Here is a 19,904-nt window from a genome sequence, read left to right on the forward strand (position 1 = left end):
TGGGTGTCACAAACTCCTCTCCCTTAAACACGTGACTCACACATCTTAAGTACCCCTTCCCAGACTCCTCAGTGGGGCCAGCACTCCCACAACCTACGTAATTAACCCTGTTGACCCTTTATCAAGAGGTGGATCCTGTACATTTTTGGCACGGAGGCCTTTACCCCCCCTTTTTCAGTAGAGAGCCCCCCTTGCCACGGGTAAGCCTGCTAGAACCATGTTGGCACATCTGCTTAATTATTAAGACAGAGGGGTAGTGTTACGCCTGGCCCGTGAACGTTGCAATATTTAGTACAATGGGGTCAGAATTTCATTCTATCTGGACTTCTCTGCTGAGGTCCAAAGAAGCAGGGCAAAATTTACCGAAGTCAGGAAACTACTGCAATGCCTCCAAGCTACCTATGCCATACTATATCTGGGGCAGCTTTGCATTACATCTGGTGAGCAAGCACATTTCTTTGATTCGGCCATTGTGGCATCAGACTGGATAGATGGGCATGAGGCAGATTTTTGCTGTCCTAATGCAGCAGATGATGATTGACTGGGGAAGACTCTGTGGTCAGGGTACTGTTCCATCTACCGTTAATGTTGGGTGCTTTACTCTTTCTTTCCTGAAGATCAGTTGGCGTTGGCTCCTAAATGCAGGAGCTGGGGAGTTACAGTAAGGGATCCACGCAGGAGAATTTAATCTATCGTTTCTAAACCCATCGGAATCATGCAAAATTAAGTTGCTCAATGCAGTGAGCTTTTTTCTCTTTAAAAGTAGTTGGGGAGGTAGTATGTCTATTGCGATCTATATTGCCCCACTGTTTAATTGTTTCCAAGGGTCCGGACAGAAAAGACTGAACCCTTGGCAGCTTCTTTGGGCACAGTTGCGCCAGCTTCTTCAATACCTTCACCTTATGTTCACTATCCAAGACGGCCTTCTTCACGATGGGGGGCTTACTTCAGCACTTCACAGCCTGCATTACAGAGCTTCCACTCTATGGGGGGCTTACATTCTCCTTTAGGGTCCCCCCGGGAACGGTTTCACATTAATCTTCCCCATTTTTACACTGACTAGTTATTACCTCGGATCAAGCTTGACTATTCCTGTATCAACACCAACATGGTGGGAGGAGTGCCTATAGTGTCGTGAAATGTACGGGGTCTTCCTGATCCCTTGAAGAGATCCATGATTACTGCTAGACTCCGCAGATATCACCCAGGTATCTATGCTCTTCAAGAAACCCAACTAACTAGAGACAATTTATCCTGTGTACAATATGCCTGGGCTGGATGGTCCTATCATTCCACTCACTCCTCCTACTCCAGAGGGGTGAGTTTATTGATACATTGTTCCCTTGTGTTTAAGGAATTTCATGTGCTTGTGGACGGTGAGGGGAGATTTGTATTTTTGCACTGTCAAATCTTCATGGTATAATGTGTTATTGCTGTGGTATTTATTCCGCCTCCATTTTCAAGGGGAGTGTTGCAGTTGGTATTGGTGTACCTGCTGGACAGGCCTGGGGTACCTCTCCTACAGAGGGGAACTTTAATTGTTATCTCTACCCTTTACTAGATAAACATCCTTCCCCTGCTACAGGAGCCCCTGACAGAGGCACTGTCCTCTATAGGTTCATACGGGAGGTGGGCTGGATTGATTTTTGATGAACAAAGCATCCCTAAGAGAGACAATTCTCCTGTTTCTCCATATTATATATGTCCCTATCCAGGATTGATTTATGTATGTGTACTCCTTCCTGGCTGTGCAGCATTAAGGATATTGTGATAGACTCACCTGAGACAGAGGCTTTTGGAGGGAACTGAATGCTAGCCTCTTGCCTACCGATTATGGGCACTGGCATTTGAGTGGGCTACAAGCATTTAGGAAGATGTTCTGTTATGTAATGCAAAATGACATTATTAAAAAGGCCATGATGGTCTCTGCCAGTGTGGGATTCAAAGCAGATGCTGATGTCATCAGCAAGCCACCTGTCTGGGGCCCCCTGCCATAATGTGTTTATTGTAAGTAGGTCTACTATTGTCTGAAGGAGTTCTGTGTTTATACTTATGATACTTATGGGTTAATGTTAATGTGGTGAGTGACCTCCTTTCTCTAGTGTATATAAAAGCATGTACTTTTGTTCAAATTAACAGTCCTTGTTCTGGTTTACTCCAAAACTGGTGTTGCCTAGTTCTCAGGGTAACTATATCCAGATTCAAGGGTCTCGTGTTCAGGAGCTTAGGAAGTGATATACTGATGGAAGCACTCAAGTGATGTATGGGAAGCGATTCTGTCACAGATATTACATACACCCCAGGGGAATATCTGACCACTCTCCTATAATGGTTCACTTGGAGGTCTGACCCAGCACTGCCTTGGCATGTGCCCCCCGAAAACTTAACGCCTTTTGGCTCAAACTTTTTCCTTTACATGTAGCTGTAAATTACTCTACTAAACTACTACTCTACTCTATTAAACAATAATTATGGATTTTCTGAGGGCACATGAGCATCACGGGGATATCCTGCTGAGCTGGGATGCCCTTAAAGCATTCCTACGTGGCATATTTATAGACCAAATCAATGGGGTTAAATGTAATACTAATGGTCTGAGAGTTGAGCTTGAGCAGTGGGTACACCATTTGGAACAAGTATATATATTAACAATGCCTTGGATTCTAGTAAGGGGTCTTGTTTATCTGCTCAGGATGCTCTGGATCGTTTGGTGACATCCTCAGCAGATAGGACATTTTTCTTCTCTAAATTGACTTTTTATGAGGAGGGAGAGCAAACAGGGAGCCTGTCCAGGATTGCCAAAGCTCAGCAATCAGGAGGTACTATAGGCACCTTGCGAGCTGGGGATGGCAGGCTTGTCACTACTCCAAACTCCATATTACAGGACTTGTTTTCTTCTATTCTTCTCTATATTGTACTAAATAAGTGTGTACGTCTGAAGACATTTTGACATATTTGGGCGGTATCTGCTTACTGGAACTGTCTGCACAAGACTGGAATATGCTTGACTCTCCCATAACTTTGGAGTTGTTGCAAGTGGCAACTGCTGCATTCCTTAGTTGTAAGGTGCCGAGGGATGATGACTTACCAATATATAAACAGTTAAAAAACAAAGAGATTGTTCCCTCTGTACAGAGTCTTGTGTTGCCGGTCTCTGGACTGTGTCTGTACACAGCTGATCAGCAGGAATCATTGGTCATAACCTGCTGACAAAATCGGTGTGGGGGGGGGGGGGTGCACACACACCTGCCCTGTTCCCAGAAAAGGCCAGCAACATACAGGTATGTTTCTATGCCTGTAGAAGCCCCCACAACCCAAAGCACAATGACGGGCAGTCCTAAAGAGGTTAAAATGAACTGTGCCACACAGATATCCAACATGGACAGTGTTCCAATCAGCAACGCTCATGCTCCCTGTGCAGTGTTGTCAATTTTTTTCACCAAGCCTAATTTTTTCCAGCTCTGTTTAGGTGTTTTATATCCAGGGGTTCGGGGATTGTTGGAGAGATTTCTTCTTGCTCTCTGTTCTGTTTACAGGACAGGAAGTGAAGGGAAATTGGACACAAACCTGACACTGTATCCATTGCCTATGCTGTCCACAAAAAAAAAAAAGGCTCTACATATGCTTTAACCACTTGCCTACTGGTCACTTAAACCCCCCTCGTGACCAGACCAGTTTTCAGCTTTCAGAACTCTCACACTTTGAATGACAATTACTCATGTAATACTGTACCCAAATAAATTTTTGTCCTTTTTTTCATACAAATAGAGCTTTCTTTTGGTGGTATTTGATCACCACTGGGTTTTTTATCTTTTTGCACTATAAATAAAAAAAGACCGAAGTTTTTTGAAAAAAAACACATTTTTCTTAGTTTCTGTGATAAAATTTTGCTAATTATTAATTTTTCTTCATAAATTGTGGCCACAAGTTATACTGTTACATATCTTTGGTAAAAATAACCCAAATTAGTGGATATTATTTGGTCTGTGGGAAAGTTATAGAGTCTACAAGCTGTGTTGCAAATCATAAAAAAATTATCACACCTGATGCACTGGTGGCCTATCTCATTTCTTGCGACACGAACAAGCCAGGAAAGCACAAATACAAACAACAAATTACCCCTTTTTTGAAAGTAGACATTCAAAGGTATTTAGTTAGATGCATGGTGAGGTTTTTGTTATATGCATGGTTGTCATTTTTTCCCACAATTCTTTGCAAAATTAAGATTTTTTTCCCCCATAATATTGTCATTGTAATAGGTTATTTCTGCAGATGGCATGTGTATACCACAAATGACGCCTCAAAATACATTCTGCTACTCTTCCTAAGTATGGCGATACCACATGTGTGGGACTTTTTCACAGCCTAACCACATAGAGAGGCTCAACATGCAGGGAGCATCATCAGGTGTTCTAGGCGCATAAATGACACATCTAACTTGTTGACTACCTATTACAATTTTGAAGGCCCTGGAGCACCAGGACATTGAAAACGCCCACAAAATGACCCAATTTTGGAAAGATAACACCCCAACGTATAATCTATGAGGCATAATGAGTCTTTTGAACGGTTCATTTTTTTCCAGAAGTTTTTGGAAAATTTGTAAAAAAATGAAAACGCATTTTGTTTACACAAAGTTGTCCATTTATAAGATATTTCCAACACATAGCATGTACATAGCAAAAATTACACCCCAAAATACATTCTGCTACTCCTCCTGAGTATGGCGATACCACATGTGTAGGACTTTTACACAGCCTGGCCACATACAAGGAACAGTGGTGTAGGGGTTAGCACTCTCACCTTAGCAGTAAGATGGGTCGCTGGTTCGAATCCCAACCACGACACTACCTGCCTGGAGTTTTCATGTTCTCCCTGTGCCTGCGTGGGTTTCCTCCGGGTACTCTGGTTTCCTCCCACAATCCAAAGACATGCAGGTAGGTTAATTGGCTTCTGTCCAAAATTGGCCCTAGTATATGAATGAGGGCCTTGGATTGTGGGCTCCTTGAAGGTAGGGACTGATGTGAGTGTGTACGAAAATGTTTTAGTCAACTAAATGAACACTGTTATATGGCCTGTTTGACACAGGCTTCAGCTGTAGAACAGCAGTGTGATCAGCAAGCTTTGACAAAGCATTTTTAGAGTTTTCAGAAGCTTTTAAAGTACTATTCAGCTCCAGTTTGTAAACTTTTAACACAGATTCTAAAAGAAGTGTTGATTGCCACTTTAACCACTTGCTGACCAGCGCACGACGATGTACGTCGACAGAATGGCACGGGCAGGCAAATGGGTGTACATGTACGTCCCTTTAAATTTGCCGCCCTGCCATCGGGAGCGCGCCGCCGGCGGCGCGCTCCCGCGCTGGTCGGGACCCCCGTGAGTCCGGTCACGGGACCCGCGGACTCGATCGCCGTGGGCATCCCCGCGATCGTCTCACAGAGCGGCCGAATGGAGAAGTGCCGTTGTAAACAACATTTCTCCATTCTGCCTAGCAACTAGTGACGCTGATCTCTGCTCCATGTGATTGGAGCAGAGATCAGTGTTCACTAAATGAAAGCCCAACCCCCCCACAGTTAGTAACACATCCCTAGGAACACTTAACCCCTACACTGCCACCCACTGGTTAACCCCTTCACTGCCAGTGTCATTTACACAGGAATCACTGCATTTATATAGCAGTGATTACTGTATAAATGACAATGGTCCCAAAAATGTGTCAAAAATGTCCGATGGGTCCCCCACAATGTCGCAGTCACAATAAAAATCGCTGATCGCCGCCATTACTAGTAAAAAAAAATAATAAAAAATTATTAATAAAAATGCTATAAAACTATCCCTATTTTGTAAACGCTATAACTTTTGCGCAAACCAATCAATAATCGCTTATTGCGATTTTTTTTACCAAAAATATGTAGAAGAATACGTATCGGCCTAAACTGAGGGAAAAAAATGTTTTTTTATATATTTTTGGGGGATATTTATTATAACAAAAAGTAAAAGATAATGCGTTTTTTTCAAATTGTCGCTCTATTTTTGTTTATAGCGCAAAAAATAAAAACCGCAGGGGTGATCAAATACCACCAAAAGAAAGCTCTATTTGTGGGAAAAAAAGGACATCAAATTTGTTTGGGAGCCACGTCGCACGACCGCGCAATTGTCAGTTAAAGCGACGCAGTGCCGAATCGCAAAAAGTGGTCTGGTCTTTGACCAGCAAATTGGTCCGGTCTGAAAGTGGTTAAGCAAGCTGCTAGCAGGCTTCAGCTGGCTTTCAACAAGCTTCAAGACATGCAGAAGCCTGCTAGCAGCCTATTTGATATGGCAATCAACACTCCAATTAGGATCAGTGTTCAACATTTATAAACTGGAGTTGAATGGTACTTTAAAAGCTTCAACAAAGCTTGCTGAAAGCTCTGCAAATGCTTTATCAAAGTTTGCTGATCACACTGTTCTTATACCAGCTGAAGCATGAGTGAAACAGGCGTTAGGTATTGCTGATATTTTGATAAAATGTACTATTACTAAAATTATATTAAAATTATCATTACTGTCTCATTTCTTTCAGAGATACTAATTTGTGGCATTCACAATTTTCCTGAATTGACTGAACTTTTTTTTGACCTTCCTGAAAACCCAGAGGTTTTGGATCATTTACCAAATGAATTTCAAAGACTGCAAAAAGTTAAAAAGATTGTTTTTCTGTCTAATAAATCTGAAATCAAACCAAAAAGGTTTGGTAAGTGCATATAAATATTTATATTACATAATACAAGACTGAGAGGCCTTTATTATACAGTGGTGTGAAAAAGTGTTTGCCCCCTTCCTCATTTCCTGTTCCTTTGCATGTTTGTCACACTTAAGTGTTTCGGAACATCAAACCAATTTAAACAATAGTCAAGGACAACACAAGTAAACATAAAATGCAATTTGTAAATGAAGGTGTTTATTATTAAAGGTGAAAAAAAATCCAAACCATCATGGCCCTGTGTGAAAAAGTGATTGCCCCCTAAACCTAATAACTGGTTGGGCCACCCTTAGCAGCAACAACTGCAACCAAGCGTTTGCGATAACGTGCAATGAGGCTTTTACAGCGTCCTGGAGGAATTTTGGCCCACTCATCTTTGCAGAATTGTCCTAATTCAGTTACATTAGAGGGTTTTCGAGCATGAACGGCCTTTTTAAGGTCATACCACAACATCTCAATAGGATTCAGGTCAGGACTTTGGCTAGGCCACTCCAAAGTCTTCATTTTGTTTTTCTTCAGCCATTCGGTGGTGGACTTGCTGGTGTGTTTAGGATCATTGTCCTGCTGCAGAACCCAAGTTCGTTTCAGCTTGAGTACACGAACAGATGGTCAGACATTCTCCTTCAGGATCTCTTGGTAGACAGCAGAATTCATAGTTCCTTTTATCACGGCAAGTCTTCCAGGTCCTGAAGCAGCAAAACAGCCCCAGACCATCACACTACCACCACCATATTTTACTGTTGGTATAATGTTCTTTTTATGAAATGCAGTGTTCCTTCTACGCCAGATATACTTGGACACACACCTTCCAAAGAGTTCCACTTTTGTCTCATCGGTCCACAGAATGTTGTCCCAAAAGTCTTGGGGATCATCAAGATGTGTTGTGGAGAAATTGAGACGAGCTTTGATGTTCTTTTTGCTCAGCAGTGGTTTTCTCCTTGGAACTCTGCCATGCAGGCCATTTTTGCCCAGTCTTTTCCTGATGGTGGAGGCATGAACGCTGACCTTAACTGAGGCAAGTGAGGCCTGCAGTTCCTTGGACATTGTTGTGGGGTCTTTTGTGACCTCTTGGATGAGTCGTCGCTGCGCTCTTGGGGTAATTTTGGGCGGCCGGCCACTCCTGGGAAGGTTCACCACTGTTCCATGTCTTCGCCATTTGTGGATAATGGCTCTCACTGTGGTTCGCTGGATTCCCAAAGCTTTGGAAATGGCTTTATAACCCTTTCCAGACTGATAGATCTCAATTACTTTCTTTCTCAATTGTTCCTGAATTTCTTTGGGTCTCGGCATGATGTGTAGCTTTTAAGGATCTTCTGGTGGACCTTACTGTGTCAAGCAGCTCCTATTTAAGTGATGCCTTGATTGTGAACAGGTGTGGCAATAATCAGGCCTGGGTGTGGCTAGAGAAATTGAACTCAGGTGTGGACAACCACAGTTATAGTATGTTTTAACAAGGGGGGCAATCACTTTTTCACACAGGGCCATGATGGTTTGGATTTTTTTTCACCTTTAATAATAAACACCTTCATTTACAAATTGCATTTTGTGTTTACTTGTGTTGTCCTTGACTATTGTTTAAATTGGTTTGATGTTCCGAAACACTTAAGTGTGACAAACATGCAAAGGAACAGGAAATGAGGAATGGGGCCAACACTTTTTCACACCACTGTATAAAAGCTCTGAGCAAACTGTTGGTACTATATAACTCCTGTATAATAATAATATTAAAAGTAGGCAAATCTATGTACGTTCACCTGCAATCACCAGTCACTGTATATTATCAACTATATATTTTTTTGGCAGCAGAAATGCAAGTGAAAAAAATGATTTTTTATAGGTTTTTACGGCTAAAATCTTTTTTTGCAGGGTGAAAGAGGGAGTTGAGTGGAGGGGGGCTACTGGATGGATCTTTGAAAGTGTGAAAAGGATTTGGGGGAAATAAATAGAGCTGGCAGGGAGCTTTTTAAAACTAGTTGACAGACCTTAACTGGCCCCCAGTGCCCCCAGGCCTCAAAACTAATGGTGGATTGTATGACTTTGATTATACCTTTGCCTATTATAATATATGATATGATGGACATGGGATCTGGATTTGGTGTAATGGTGGCAATTGGGACTTTATTTGTCAAATGGGCTGCCAGCAAATGTGGTTTATAATTTTATTATTTTTTATTATTTTATTATTTTGGACAATCTGTTTGGAAAATGTGAGCCAAATGTTTTGAGATTGTTCACTACTTTACAATTATATACCCATACAGCAATAAATAATTCTGTTTTACTGTGTCAAGTAGCATAGAAAATGAATACTCAGCATTTAGTTGTCTTTCCCCTATATAGGTTTATTCATATTGTTTTCCAAGGGAAGAATGGTTTTAGGCTGTTATGTTGGTATGCCATGTTAATTGCCATGTCATGTGTTAAAAACCCCTCTGGCCTTCATATTAGGCTTTAGGTGGGTAGTTGAGTGGTAAAACTCCCTGTTTTACCACCCTTCGGCCTCCCATGTCAATAAGATCTTAGGGGTAGGTACACATGGCTCAGGATTTGAAAGTTGACATGAGTGAACTTATGAAAGTCTGCTGCACTGATGATTTGCTTGGTCCAACCTACTAATCTGCCTTTTGGCAACATTTTCTCACTGTGGGCCTTTATAGGGTTTATAATGGAGAAAGACTCCTCCTTCTGCGTTCCTATATTTGGCCCAAGTTTTAAATGTATTTGTAGCCATGGCTGGCTATTATGCCTACAATCCAGAGACATTTTCTGTGTTATTAATGTGGGGTTGGCTCCCTCTAGTGTTTGCTGGACTCTGTGTCAACTTCCTTTTTACTGTGATAGGATTCAGATCAAAGCATCAAGGGATATGTAGTTCAGAATGTTGAAGTGACTATGCTAGCACGACTGATCTGAACTACAATTAAAAGATTTCTGAGTGGACAAAACAGATTGATGGAAGAGGATATAAAAGGGGCTGGCGTGGCCTACATCAGTCTCTTGGGACACCGTTTGACTCTGCCAGCAGGAGGTCTGTGTGATAGTAAGCTTCTGATGATTTGCGTCCTACACAGCAGGGAGCCTGACAGCTATACCCAGAGGGACCTCTGCGCACAGCATCTCTTCTTCCCTGCAGCGGACCAGAGGGTGTTCCAGGTCATCCAGAGATGCCTGCAATTCAGATCCCAGCAGGCTGCAGCATGGTGCGGCGGGCACCATTTCCCAGAGCCAGGATACAGAGAGAGAGAGTTCCTGTTAGAGTCTTCTCATCATCTGCATCGTTAGCCAACTGTATCTATGTGTCACGTATCTGGTGTGACCAGAACTGTGTGGACAGCAACAGAGGAACAAAACACAGATAAGGTGAACATATATAATTTATTAAGATAAGTGAATAAATACAACCACCTCCAATATACTATAATGTGCAACCAAACAACCACCAACAGAAACCCACAAATAGTAGCAGACAAATATATACAAGTAAAGGGGAATACTGGAATCATAAACAGGACCAGGCCAGGGTCAACAACGGGGGGGGGGGGGGGGTCAGCAGCTGGGGAAGGAAGACAAACAGGACAAGGAGAGGATGGATGGGTCACGGGAGGGACGGATCAGGTACAAGGCTCAGGGTCCAGGGTTCAGGTAACTGACAGGAACAGGAACAAGTTCAGGTTCAGAGCTTCACAGGTTCAGGGTCAGGGTGCAAGGAAGATACCAAGGCAAGAGATGTGATGATGATGTCAGCCCCACACTGCCAGGAACCACCCGCTGGTGGATGCCACAACTGCGGCCCAAGGATTATATAATACTACTAACAGGGGAAGGCTCCCCAGGCAGTTCCAGACTACCAGGAGACACCTGCTGGTGGACCACAGTACTGCACACCAAATGTCAGACAGTATCATCAGCAGGTGGAACCTTTCCTGACACTATGTGTCAGAAACCATGAATCAGACTGAGACAGAAGTACAGTTAAATCACAATAATAAAAAAGGTAAACAGCGTAAATGTAGTCAAAACATAGCCAGAGTTCATGAACCGGAAAGGATAGTCAGACAAGTCAAAAGATCAGGGAGCCAGAGATGAGTGTAGTAGAAGAGCAAGCAGGATGTTAGGTGCGTGTATGGAGATCAAGATGCTAAGAGGGCTCCCCTTGTGGCTAATTGCAGCGCAATACTGGAGTTGGGAACAGGAAGCAAGGAGATAATCCAGCACTGACCTGTGGTCACAGGCTGACTTAAACAGGGCCACTGGCATCAGTGCCTGTCACGCTAGCTGCGTGCCACCGCGCACGAGCAGTATTGTGCATGCGCCGATGCGCGTTAGAGTGTGCCAATGTGCACAGATGCACGGCACCCGCTTGTGCACATCTCGGAACCCTCCGTGGGCATCCATCATGGTTCTGGGCAACATTGCCAGTTTCGAGATGGCCATGTCCCTGACAGTGCCCCCCCACCAAGGGGCAGCCTCCAGATGCCTAACCTAGACCACTTCTCTGGGTACCTGTTGCGGAAGTTCTGCAAAAGTCTTGGAGCATGTATATTATTCACTAGTTCCCAAGAATTTTCCTCTGAAAAATACCCCTTCCATTTGACCAGAAATTGAGTCTGCCTACCTCTTTTCCGACAGTCCAGGATTGCTTCTACCTCATATTCAGTGTCGTTACCTATGGTGACTGATGGAGGTGGCAAGTCCTCTCTTCCTGGAAATGGACTTGGCACAGCTGGTTTTAATAGGGAGACGTGGAACACCAGATGGATTTTGTAGGAGGCTGGCAAAGTGAGTTCAAAAGCCACAGGGTTCACTTCCCTCTTGATCTCAAATGGACCCACAAACCTTGGACCAAGTTTACTGGAAGGACAAGAAAGTTTGATGTTAATAGAGGACAGCCAAACCTTGTCATCCCCCTTGTAAGTGGGGTTCCCTCTCCTTTATCTGTCATGTTGTCTTTTGAAATCTTTCCTGAGCCTTTCACATGGTTCTTTGGAGCAATAGTTAGTTTGGAAGAAGCTTATTCTTTCCTTAGCGGCTGGTGCCGGTGATTCAGGAATGGCGTTGGGTAGAAAGGACAGGTGGAAGCCATAGTTTGCCCAAAAAGCTGACCAATTGGTGGCTATGTGAATGGTGTTGTTATAGGTAAACTTAGCGCAAGGCAGCAAGGAGGCCCAGTCATCTTGGGAGAAGGAGCAGAAGCACTGCAAATATTGCTCCAAGGTTTGGTTTGTCCTCTCTGTCTGGCTCTGTCTGAGGATGGTATGCAGAGGAGAGACATAACTTAATTGACAGGATCTTGCAGAGATTCTTCCAGAAACCAGAGGTGAATTGCACCTCTCTATCCGAGACTATATTTTCAGGTAGTCAATGAAGTCTAGCTTTCTCCTTGATGAAGATTTTTGCTGTGTCCATGGAGGAAGGTGTACCAAGCATGGGTAACAAGTGGGCCATTTTTGAAAGTCGGTCCACTACTACCAGGATTGTAGTAAAATTCTCTGATGGCGGGAGATCAACTATGAAGTCCATAGAAATATTCTTCCAAGGCTGCTCTGGGACTGGTAAGGGTCTTAACAGACCCCAAGACTTGGTCTTGGAACCCTTGTTACGCTGGCATACCAGACAGGAATTAACATATTATTTGCAGTCCAAATTTAGGGAAGGACACCACAGGTATCGGACAAGATCAATAGCCCCGAAATGCCCGGCCAGCTGGTGATCATGAAATCTCTTTAGGGCCTGTAATCTGACTTCTCGGGGAACAAAAATTTTGTCCTGATGCCACAGGAACCCCTCGTACCTCCTTAAAGTGGAAATTCTTGGCTCTGTACAATGGAGAGAGGCTTGAACAATAGATGCTCTTAGGTCTGGCTGTATTAGAAGGAAGTTTTGTGCGGACAGGATTGTGCCAGGAGTGGTTTCTTCAGGAATGTCTGGGAACATCCGAGACAGAGCATCAGCCTTCCCATTCTTAGATCTGAGGCGATAAGAGATGTGAAAATTTAATCTCGAAAAGAATAACGCCCACCGCGCTTCACACTGTCTCAAACGTGTTGCAGTCCTAAGATACTCAAATTTTTTATGATCGGTAAAGATCATGATAGGATGTGCTGCACCTTCAAGTAAGTACCTCCATTCTTCCAATGCTGTTTTAATGGCAAGAAGCTCCCGATCACCAACATCATAGTTTCTTTCTGGTTGTGTCATCTTTCGAGAGGAAAAGGCTACAGGATGTAACAATGATTTGGGGCCCTTTCGTTGAGAAAGAGCAGCTCCTGTGGCAGCTTCGGATGCATCGACTTCCAGAACACAGGGCAATGCAGGATCAGGATGCTGAAGAACTGGTGTTGAGACAAATACTGCTTTAAGTCTGTCAAAAGCTGCCTGAGCCTCCGGGGACCACTGGAATCTGAAATGCAAATGGGTTAGTTGGGTAATGGGTGATAAAATGGCTGAAAAGTTCTTAATAAATCTTCTATAAAAGTTTGCAAACCGATAAATCTTTGAATTCTCTTCTTGTCTGAGGGAGCAGGCCATTCCAGGATTCCTTTTAATTTCTGGGGATCCATGGCCACTCCTTTAGTAGATATGACAAGACCCAAAAACTGGATAGTTTCTTTTTCAAAGTCACATTTTTTGGCGTTCACGTACAATCCATGCATTCTTATGCCGCGTACACACGATCAAACAAGCGGGTGGAAAAGTCCGGCAAACTCAAGTCCGCCGGACAACCCCCCCGTGTGTAGCCTCCGGCATACTTTTTTGACCCGAAAGTACGGCGGACTTAGAATGCCGTGTTACACTCCAATCGAATAGTTAGTACCTTCTTTATGCGCACCCGATGAATCTCCAGAGTGGCTGAGAAAACTAGGATGTCGTCCAAATACACAATGAGGAAGTTGTCGAGATGGTCTCGGGAAAAAATCGTTCACGAAATGCTGGAACGTCGCCGGAGCATTGCACAGTCCGAACGGCATTACCAAATATTCAAAATGTCTGAAATGAGTTTGCAATGCCGTCTTCCACTCGTTCCCCTCACGAATGCTAACCAGGTTGTAAGCACCTTATATGTTCTATTTAAAGAAGACTCGGGCAGAATGGAATCGTTGGAAGAGTTTCGGGATGAGGGGGAGAGGGTAGCGATTTTTAATGGAAATTTTGTTCAGCTCTCGGTAATCTACACAAGGTTTAAGTCTTATGCTTTTTCTCAACGAAAATGCCAGCACCCACAGGGGATGAAGAGGGACGAATAAATCCTTTTTCTACATTTTCATTGATATATGGTTGTAACGCTTCAAGTTCAGTCTCTGACAGAGGAATAATACAACCAAAGGGGATTTTGGAACCTCGAAGCAATACAATAGCGCAGTCATAGGGACGTTGGGGTGGAAGGGCACAAGAAACAGGTTGTATGGTCAGGCAGCTGGTGAAGTCCTTAGGACTAGGGGCGAGGCAATGCTGCTGACAGTAGGCAGACAAAAACAGAACTTCATTCTAGAGGCAGTCAATGTGAGGGTTGTGTGCTCATTGGGACTCCCAAAATGACGGGAAACAGAAGAGTACAAAATGTCAAACCATACCAGTTCTTTATGGCCAGATTTGATTGTCATCGGGATTGGCAGGGTCTCATGGGTAATCAGTCCAGAACTGGGTAGATATCCATTAGCCAAATTAACTCTTTTGGCCAAGGTTATGTCTAAGAAGCAGCTACAGGCCCCAGAGTCGATGATGGCTGAGAGACAGATCTCTTATCTTGCCACCGATAGGGAGATAGGAAGAACGGGGTGAGATGAGGTAAGTCCTGATACTTGACAGTGTGTAGGTGGCTGGAAGGATGGTTTCTTCGGCCTGAGGTGGCAACTTTGCAAGAAATGGTCATTGTCCCCACAATAAAAGCAAAGGTTCACCTGTCGGAGGTAGAGCCTTTCCTTCGGCGACAGAGCAGGGCAGAACAGGCTAATCTGTCTGGGCTTGACTTCAAACACAGGAAAGTTGGGAGAACTGGATGCCGGAATTTCAGACAGTCTTTGGGCTGATTGGAGATTCTGAGACCTTTCAGAAAAACGTTCACGTAGGCGCCTATCCAGCTGTATGGTTAACTGGATCAGGCCCTCTAAGGTATCTGGGGTTGCTACCCTGGCAAGCTCATCCTTGAGGGACTCTGACAAGCCCAGTCGTTATTGGTATTTTAAGGCAGCTTGGTTCCAGCATGTGTCTGCAGCCCATGTGCGGAAGTCCACTGTATAATACTCTGCGGGACACTTTCCCGGCTGCAGGGTGTGCAGAGCATTTTCAGCCGTACATTGGGGGTCATCGTATAGCTGAGCCATAGCCCCGAAGAAAGTGTCAACAGTGTCAGTGGGACTTTTCTGTTCTAACAGTCCATGGGTCCAAACCTGGGGATTGTTGAGATATAATGAATCCAACTTTGATATTGTCACAAGAGAAAGTTCTTGGTTGCAGAGTCAGGTATAGCAGACAGGCATTTCTAAAGGTCCTAAACTTTCTTCGGTCCCCCGAGAATCGCTCAGGGGTCAGTACACGTGGTTCAGGAGGCGGAATCGACAGTGTGAGAGGAGATACTTGAGACAGCGTAGCAGAAGAAGTGCAGGTGGAGGTGGCTCTTGGGTCAGGAGACACAGGATCCGAAGAGAAGTGTTGCAGATGACCCTATAATTGAACATAGGCACTTTGCAGTCTCTGCACTGCTTGGGTAAGTGTGGAGACCTGTTGACACATAGCCTCTATAGGGGAAGCGCCTCTGTCAATCTCTGACATGGCTGGATTATGCTGTCAGGTGCGTGTATGGAGATCAAGATGTTAAAAGAGTTCCCCTTGCGGGTTAGTGCTGCACGTTCCTGGAGTTGGGAACAGGAAGCACGGTGCCCAAAGAAGCACGGTTGGCCAGGTGCTTTATTTGCAGTTCGATGAGCTCGGCCAACGGATGACTGAAGCAGGCAAACTTGCTGTATTCAGGTAAACAGAAAAAACAGGAGCCAGGCCAGGGGTCATACACAGATAAATCAGTCCAGAGCATACACAGGGGTGAGCCAAGGTCATACACAGGCAGGGTCCAAATACAAGAAAATGTCAAGCCGAGTGATCAGGAAGCAGAAGCAGAGTCCAGGAGCAGGCCAAGGGTCAAACCAGGAGATCAGGAAGCAGAATCAAGGCAAGCCGGGTCACAACGGGTAAACGCAGATCAAGGAGCAAGGTCAGGGTACACAAGGGAGCTGAGGAGATAATCCAGCACTGACCTGTGGTCACAGGTTGACTTAAATAGGGCCACTGGCATCAGCACCTGTCATGCCAGTTGTGAGCCTCCGCGCATGCACAGTATTGCGCAGGCGTGTACACTGCTGCGTGCCAGCGTGTGCCAATGCATGCAGATGCGCAGCGCCCACTCGTGCGCATCTCTGAACCCTTCGTGGGCGTCCATGATGGTTCTGGGCAACATTGCCAGTTCCGAGACGGCCATGTCCCTGACACAGGATCTGGAGCCAGAAGGAATGTCAGCCAAGCAAGTCTTTAACAGGAACACAGGAGATGTGATCAAGGCGAAGGCAGAGATCATCTGGGCTGGACGGCTTAAGTAGGCAGGACTGACAAGCAGGCTATCATCAACAGGTGAGTCACTGTGGAGAGATAGGAACTGACAATTGGCCAACAGCCGAGCAGCCAGCTTAGAAAAGGAAGGGCTGAGCACAGCCCTGGCACTGTGTTCTAGAGGTGTGAGCGGGCATAGACAGGTAAATGTCTTCTATCCATCTGTACACTCTACCCTGCTGAACAATCTGACATTGCTGTATCATTTTTAGTAAATGTCTTCTGCTGCCATATTTTTAAATTTATATATTTAATGCTAGCTCTATAACAAACGCACTGCAATAGCAACATTACTGCCGATTGATTCTCAACCCCATTTGGCTTGCGTGATTAAGAGATATAATTAGCTTTACCACCCTAGCCTATAGCTGGTCTGGTATTCAGGTGTCTAAAATCAGACCCTATACTGACCAATTGAGAAATGCATGTCTGCTTAGTCTCCCTATAAATTTAAAGCAGCCTATGGGGTGGCGCAGACAGGGGCAAGGCACAGACACCATGGCTCTTTACTGTGTGGCTCTGTCACGAGTGATGTGCAGTTTCACCGCCGCAGTTTAACGAAAGCAGGATAACTAGAGCATGCATATATCACCTTCACTCCTACCCTCTCCCTACTACTGCACCCATCATCTCCTGCAATTGCTGCACCCAAATGCTGACATAAACACCAGGGCCATTAGACACGTACGCTAATGCACATCCCACTCCCATCTTTCCCTCCTCACGCTCCTCCTTCTCCTAGTCTCAGGTGACATTTCTCCTAATCCTGGTTCACCATTTTCCAACTGCAAGCCACATATCCAATACCCCTCCTCCTTTGGCAACCACCACAATCCACTCAGTTTAATTTCTATCCCCCTGCTTCCTCAAAGCAGCCTACCAATCTCATGTGCCCTTTGGAACACCTGCTCCATCTGTAACAAGCTAACATCTCTGCATGACCTCTTCATCTCTCATGGCTTTAACATACTCGCCATAACCAAAACCTGGCTTCAAAATTTTGACCCTGCTTCTCCTGCTGCCCGCTCCCATGGCGGCCTCTTTGGACTCACTCCTCCAGACCCAACGAACAGAAAGGAGGTGGAGTTGGATTCCTTCTATCCCCAAAACCCACATTCCAAATCCTTTCTATCCCTCCTTCTCTCTATCCCTCTCTTCTTTCGAGATGCACTGTATTCATCTGTTTTCTCCCATTTCTCTGAGAAATGCAACAATCTATTGACCTCCTGGACTGGTATCGCGCTTTCTTGGTGACTTTGCTGCCTGGCTACTCTACTTTCTCTCCTCTGAAATACCCACTATCATCCTTGGTGACTTCAACATTCCTGTCAATGTTAACAGCCCAACTACAGCTCAACTTCTCAGCTTCATCTCATCTTTTGACCTAACCCAATGGACACATACTTCCACTCACTCCAGCGGTGATACCCTTGACCTTGTATTCTCCTATCTCTGCAATCCTAGCAACCTCACCAACACCCCTTTCCTCTCTCTGACCACAACCTCATCAGTTTCACTGTATCCTTGCCTCCAACCACCCATCCCTCAAGCAGCAAACAATTACTTGTAGGAACCTTTGCCACTTTAACCCTTCTCTTCTCTATTCTGTTACTGACCACCTATATGACATAATCTCTCCCCTGTCCTGTCCTAACCTGGCCACCTCTGTCTACAACAGTTCACTCAATGCACTTGCTCCTCCAACCACACGCAGAATCAGGCCCTGACCGTTGCAACCCTGGCAAACTGACAACACTATAAATCTCAAGAGACATAGTCATGCTCTTGAACGACTGTGACGTAAAACCAAATGCCTGCAAGACTTGACCCTATATAAACCTGCCCTTCTAAAATACAATTCCTGCCTCCATGCTGCCAAACAAACCTACTTTGTTTCTCTTATTAATACCTTGTCATCCAGTCCCCATCAGCTGTTCTCAACTTTTAACTCTCTGCTTCGTACCCTACCCCCTCTACACACTGACTGACCCACTGTTGAAGAGATTGCCAACCACTTCAACAAGATTTATGCAATTCGTGAGGACACCTCCACTGCGCATACATCTTCCCCACCCAACATACCTTGCCAAACAGCACATTCAACACTCACATTCAACACTCTCCTCTTTTGAATTGGCTACTACTGAAGAGGTTACACATCTTTTCTCAGATGCCCACCTAACCAATTGTCCTTTGGATCCTGTTCCCTCACAACTACTACGGTCACCCTCTTCTTCTATCCTATGCTCCCTCTCTCACATCTTCAATCTCTCCCTCTCTAGTGGCACCTCCCCCTTCCCTCTAGAACATGTGCAGATCACTCCCATACTTAAAAAGCCCTCACTGGACCCCACCAACCTGAACAACTTAAGACCCATCGCATTGCTCCCATTCACCTCTAACCTTCTAGAACGCTTAGTCTACAACCGTCTTACCTCCTACCTTAGTGAAAATAACCTTCTTGACCCCTTACAGAGTCTGGCTTTCTCTCACAGCATGCCACAGAATCTGCCTTACTAAAACTCACTAACGATTTACAAACTGCTAAAACCAACAGCCACTACTCCATAATCCTACTACTTGACCTCTCTGCGGCCCTTGATACTGTTGACCACCCACTCTATTCTCCTGGCCTCCAAGATTCTGCTCTATCCTAGTTCTCTGCCTATCTATCACAGCACTCCTTCAGTGTTACCTACAACTCTGTCTCCTCCTCTCCTCTTCTCTATCTACACCTTCTCCCTTTAGTCACTTGATAACCGCCTATGGCTTCCAATACCATTTATATATACTGATGACACCCAAATCTATCTGTCTACTCCTCACCTCATGCCTTCAGGCTCCTCTCGCATTGCTAACTTACTAACTGACATATCAGCATGGATGTCACACCACTTCCTTAAATTAAATCTCTAAAACTGAGCTATTAATATTCCCCCCCACCCGTGCCCCATGCCTTAATGCAACCATCAGTCCCTCCCTTAATGCCAGGGTACTAGGTGTAATCCTAGACACTGACTTGTCATTTCAGCCTCAAGTCCAATCGTTGTCAAAAGTTTGTAGAATTCACCTCCTTAACATCTCTAAAATTCGCCCCTTTTTAACAAATGAAACCACCAAACTCCTCATTCACTCCCTTGTTATCTCTTGCCTTGACTATTGCAACTCCCTTCTCATTGGCCTGCCTCTACATAGGCTATCCCCTCTTCAGTCTATCATGAATGCTGCTACCAGACTTATCCACCTTACCAACCGCTCAGTGTCTGCCAACCCTCTCCTGCAATCCCTACACTGGCTCCCGATCACCCAGTGAATTAAATTCAAAATACTAACCACAACATACAAGCCATTCACAACTCTGCCCCAAGCTACATCACCAAGCTACATCACTAATCTTATCTCCAAATATCACCCAAACTGTCCTCTCCACTCTTCTCAAGGCCTCCTACTCTCAAGCTCTCTCGTCTCCTCCTCCCATGCTCATCTCCAGGATTTCTCCAGAGCCTTTCCCATCCTCTGGAACTCACTACCTCAACCTGCTATCCTCTACTCTTGCTACCTTCAG

The 19,904-nt window shown here is 44.8% G+C and overlaps 1 protein-coding gene across 3 annotated transcripts in view; it reads left to right on the top strand.

The window, feature by feature from the left end:
- The window catches only part of LOC143940766 (baculoviral IAP repeat-containing protein 1-like), a 128,653-nt gene that overhangs the window by 75,119 nt on the left and 33,630 nt on the right, over positions 1-19,904 (top strand). For all 3 annotated transcript variants that reach the window (XM_077462483.1, XM_077462485.1, XM_077462484.1), the window contains exon 7: positions 6,563-6,733. In XM_077462483.1, coding sequence (XP_077318609.1) covers positions 6,563-6,733 — 171 coding nt within the window. The remainder of the gene's footprint in view (positions 1-6,562; positions 6,734-19,904) is intronic.

The sequence above is a fragment of the Lithobates pipiens genome, unplaced genomic scaffold (genome assembly GCF_037356315.1).
Source record: "Lithobates pipiens isolate NorthernLeopardFrog02 unplaced genomic scaffold, aLitPip1_a1.2 Scaffold_3, whole genome shotgun sequence".
In the NCBI taxonomy this organism is placed as follows: domain Eukaryota; kingdom Metazoa; phylum Chordata; class Amphibia; order Anura; family Ranidae; genus Lithobates; species Lithobates pipiens.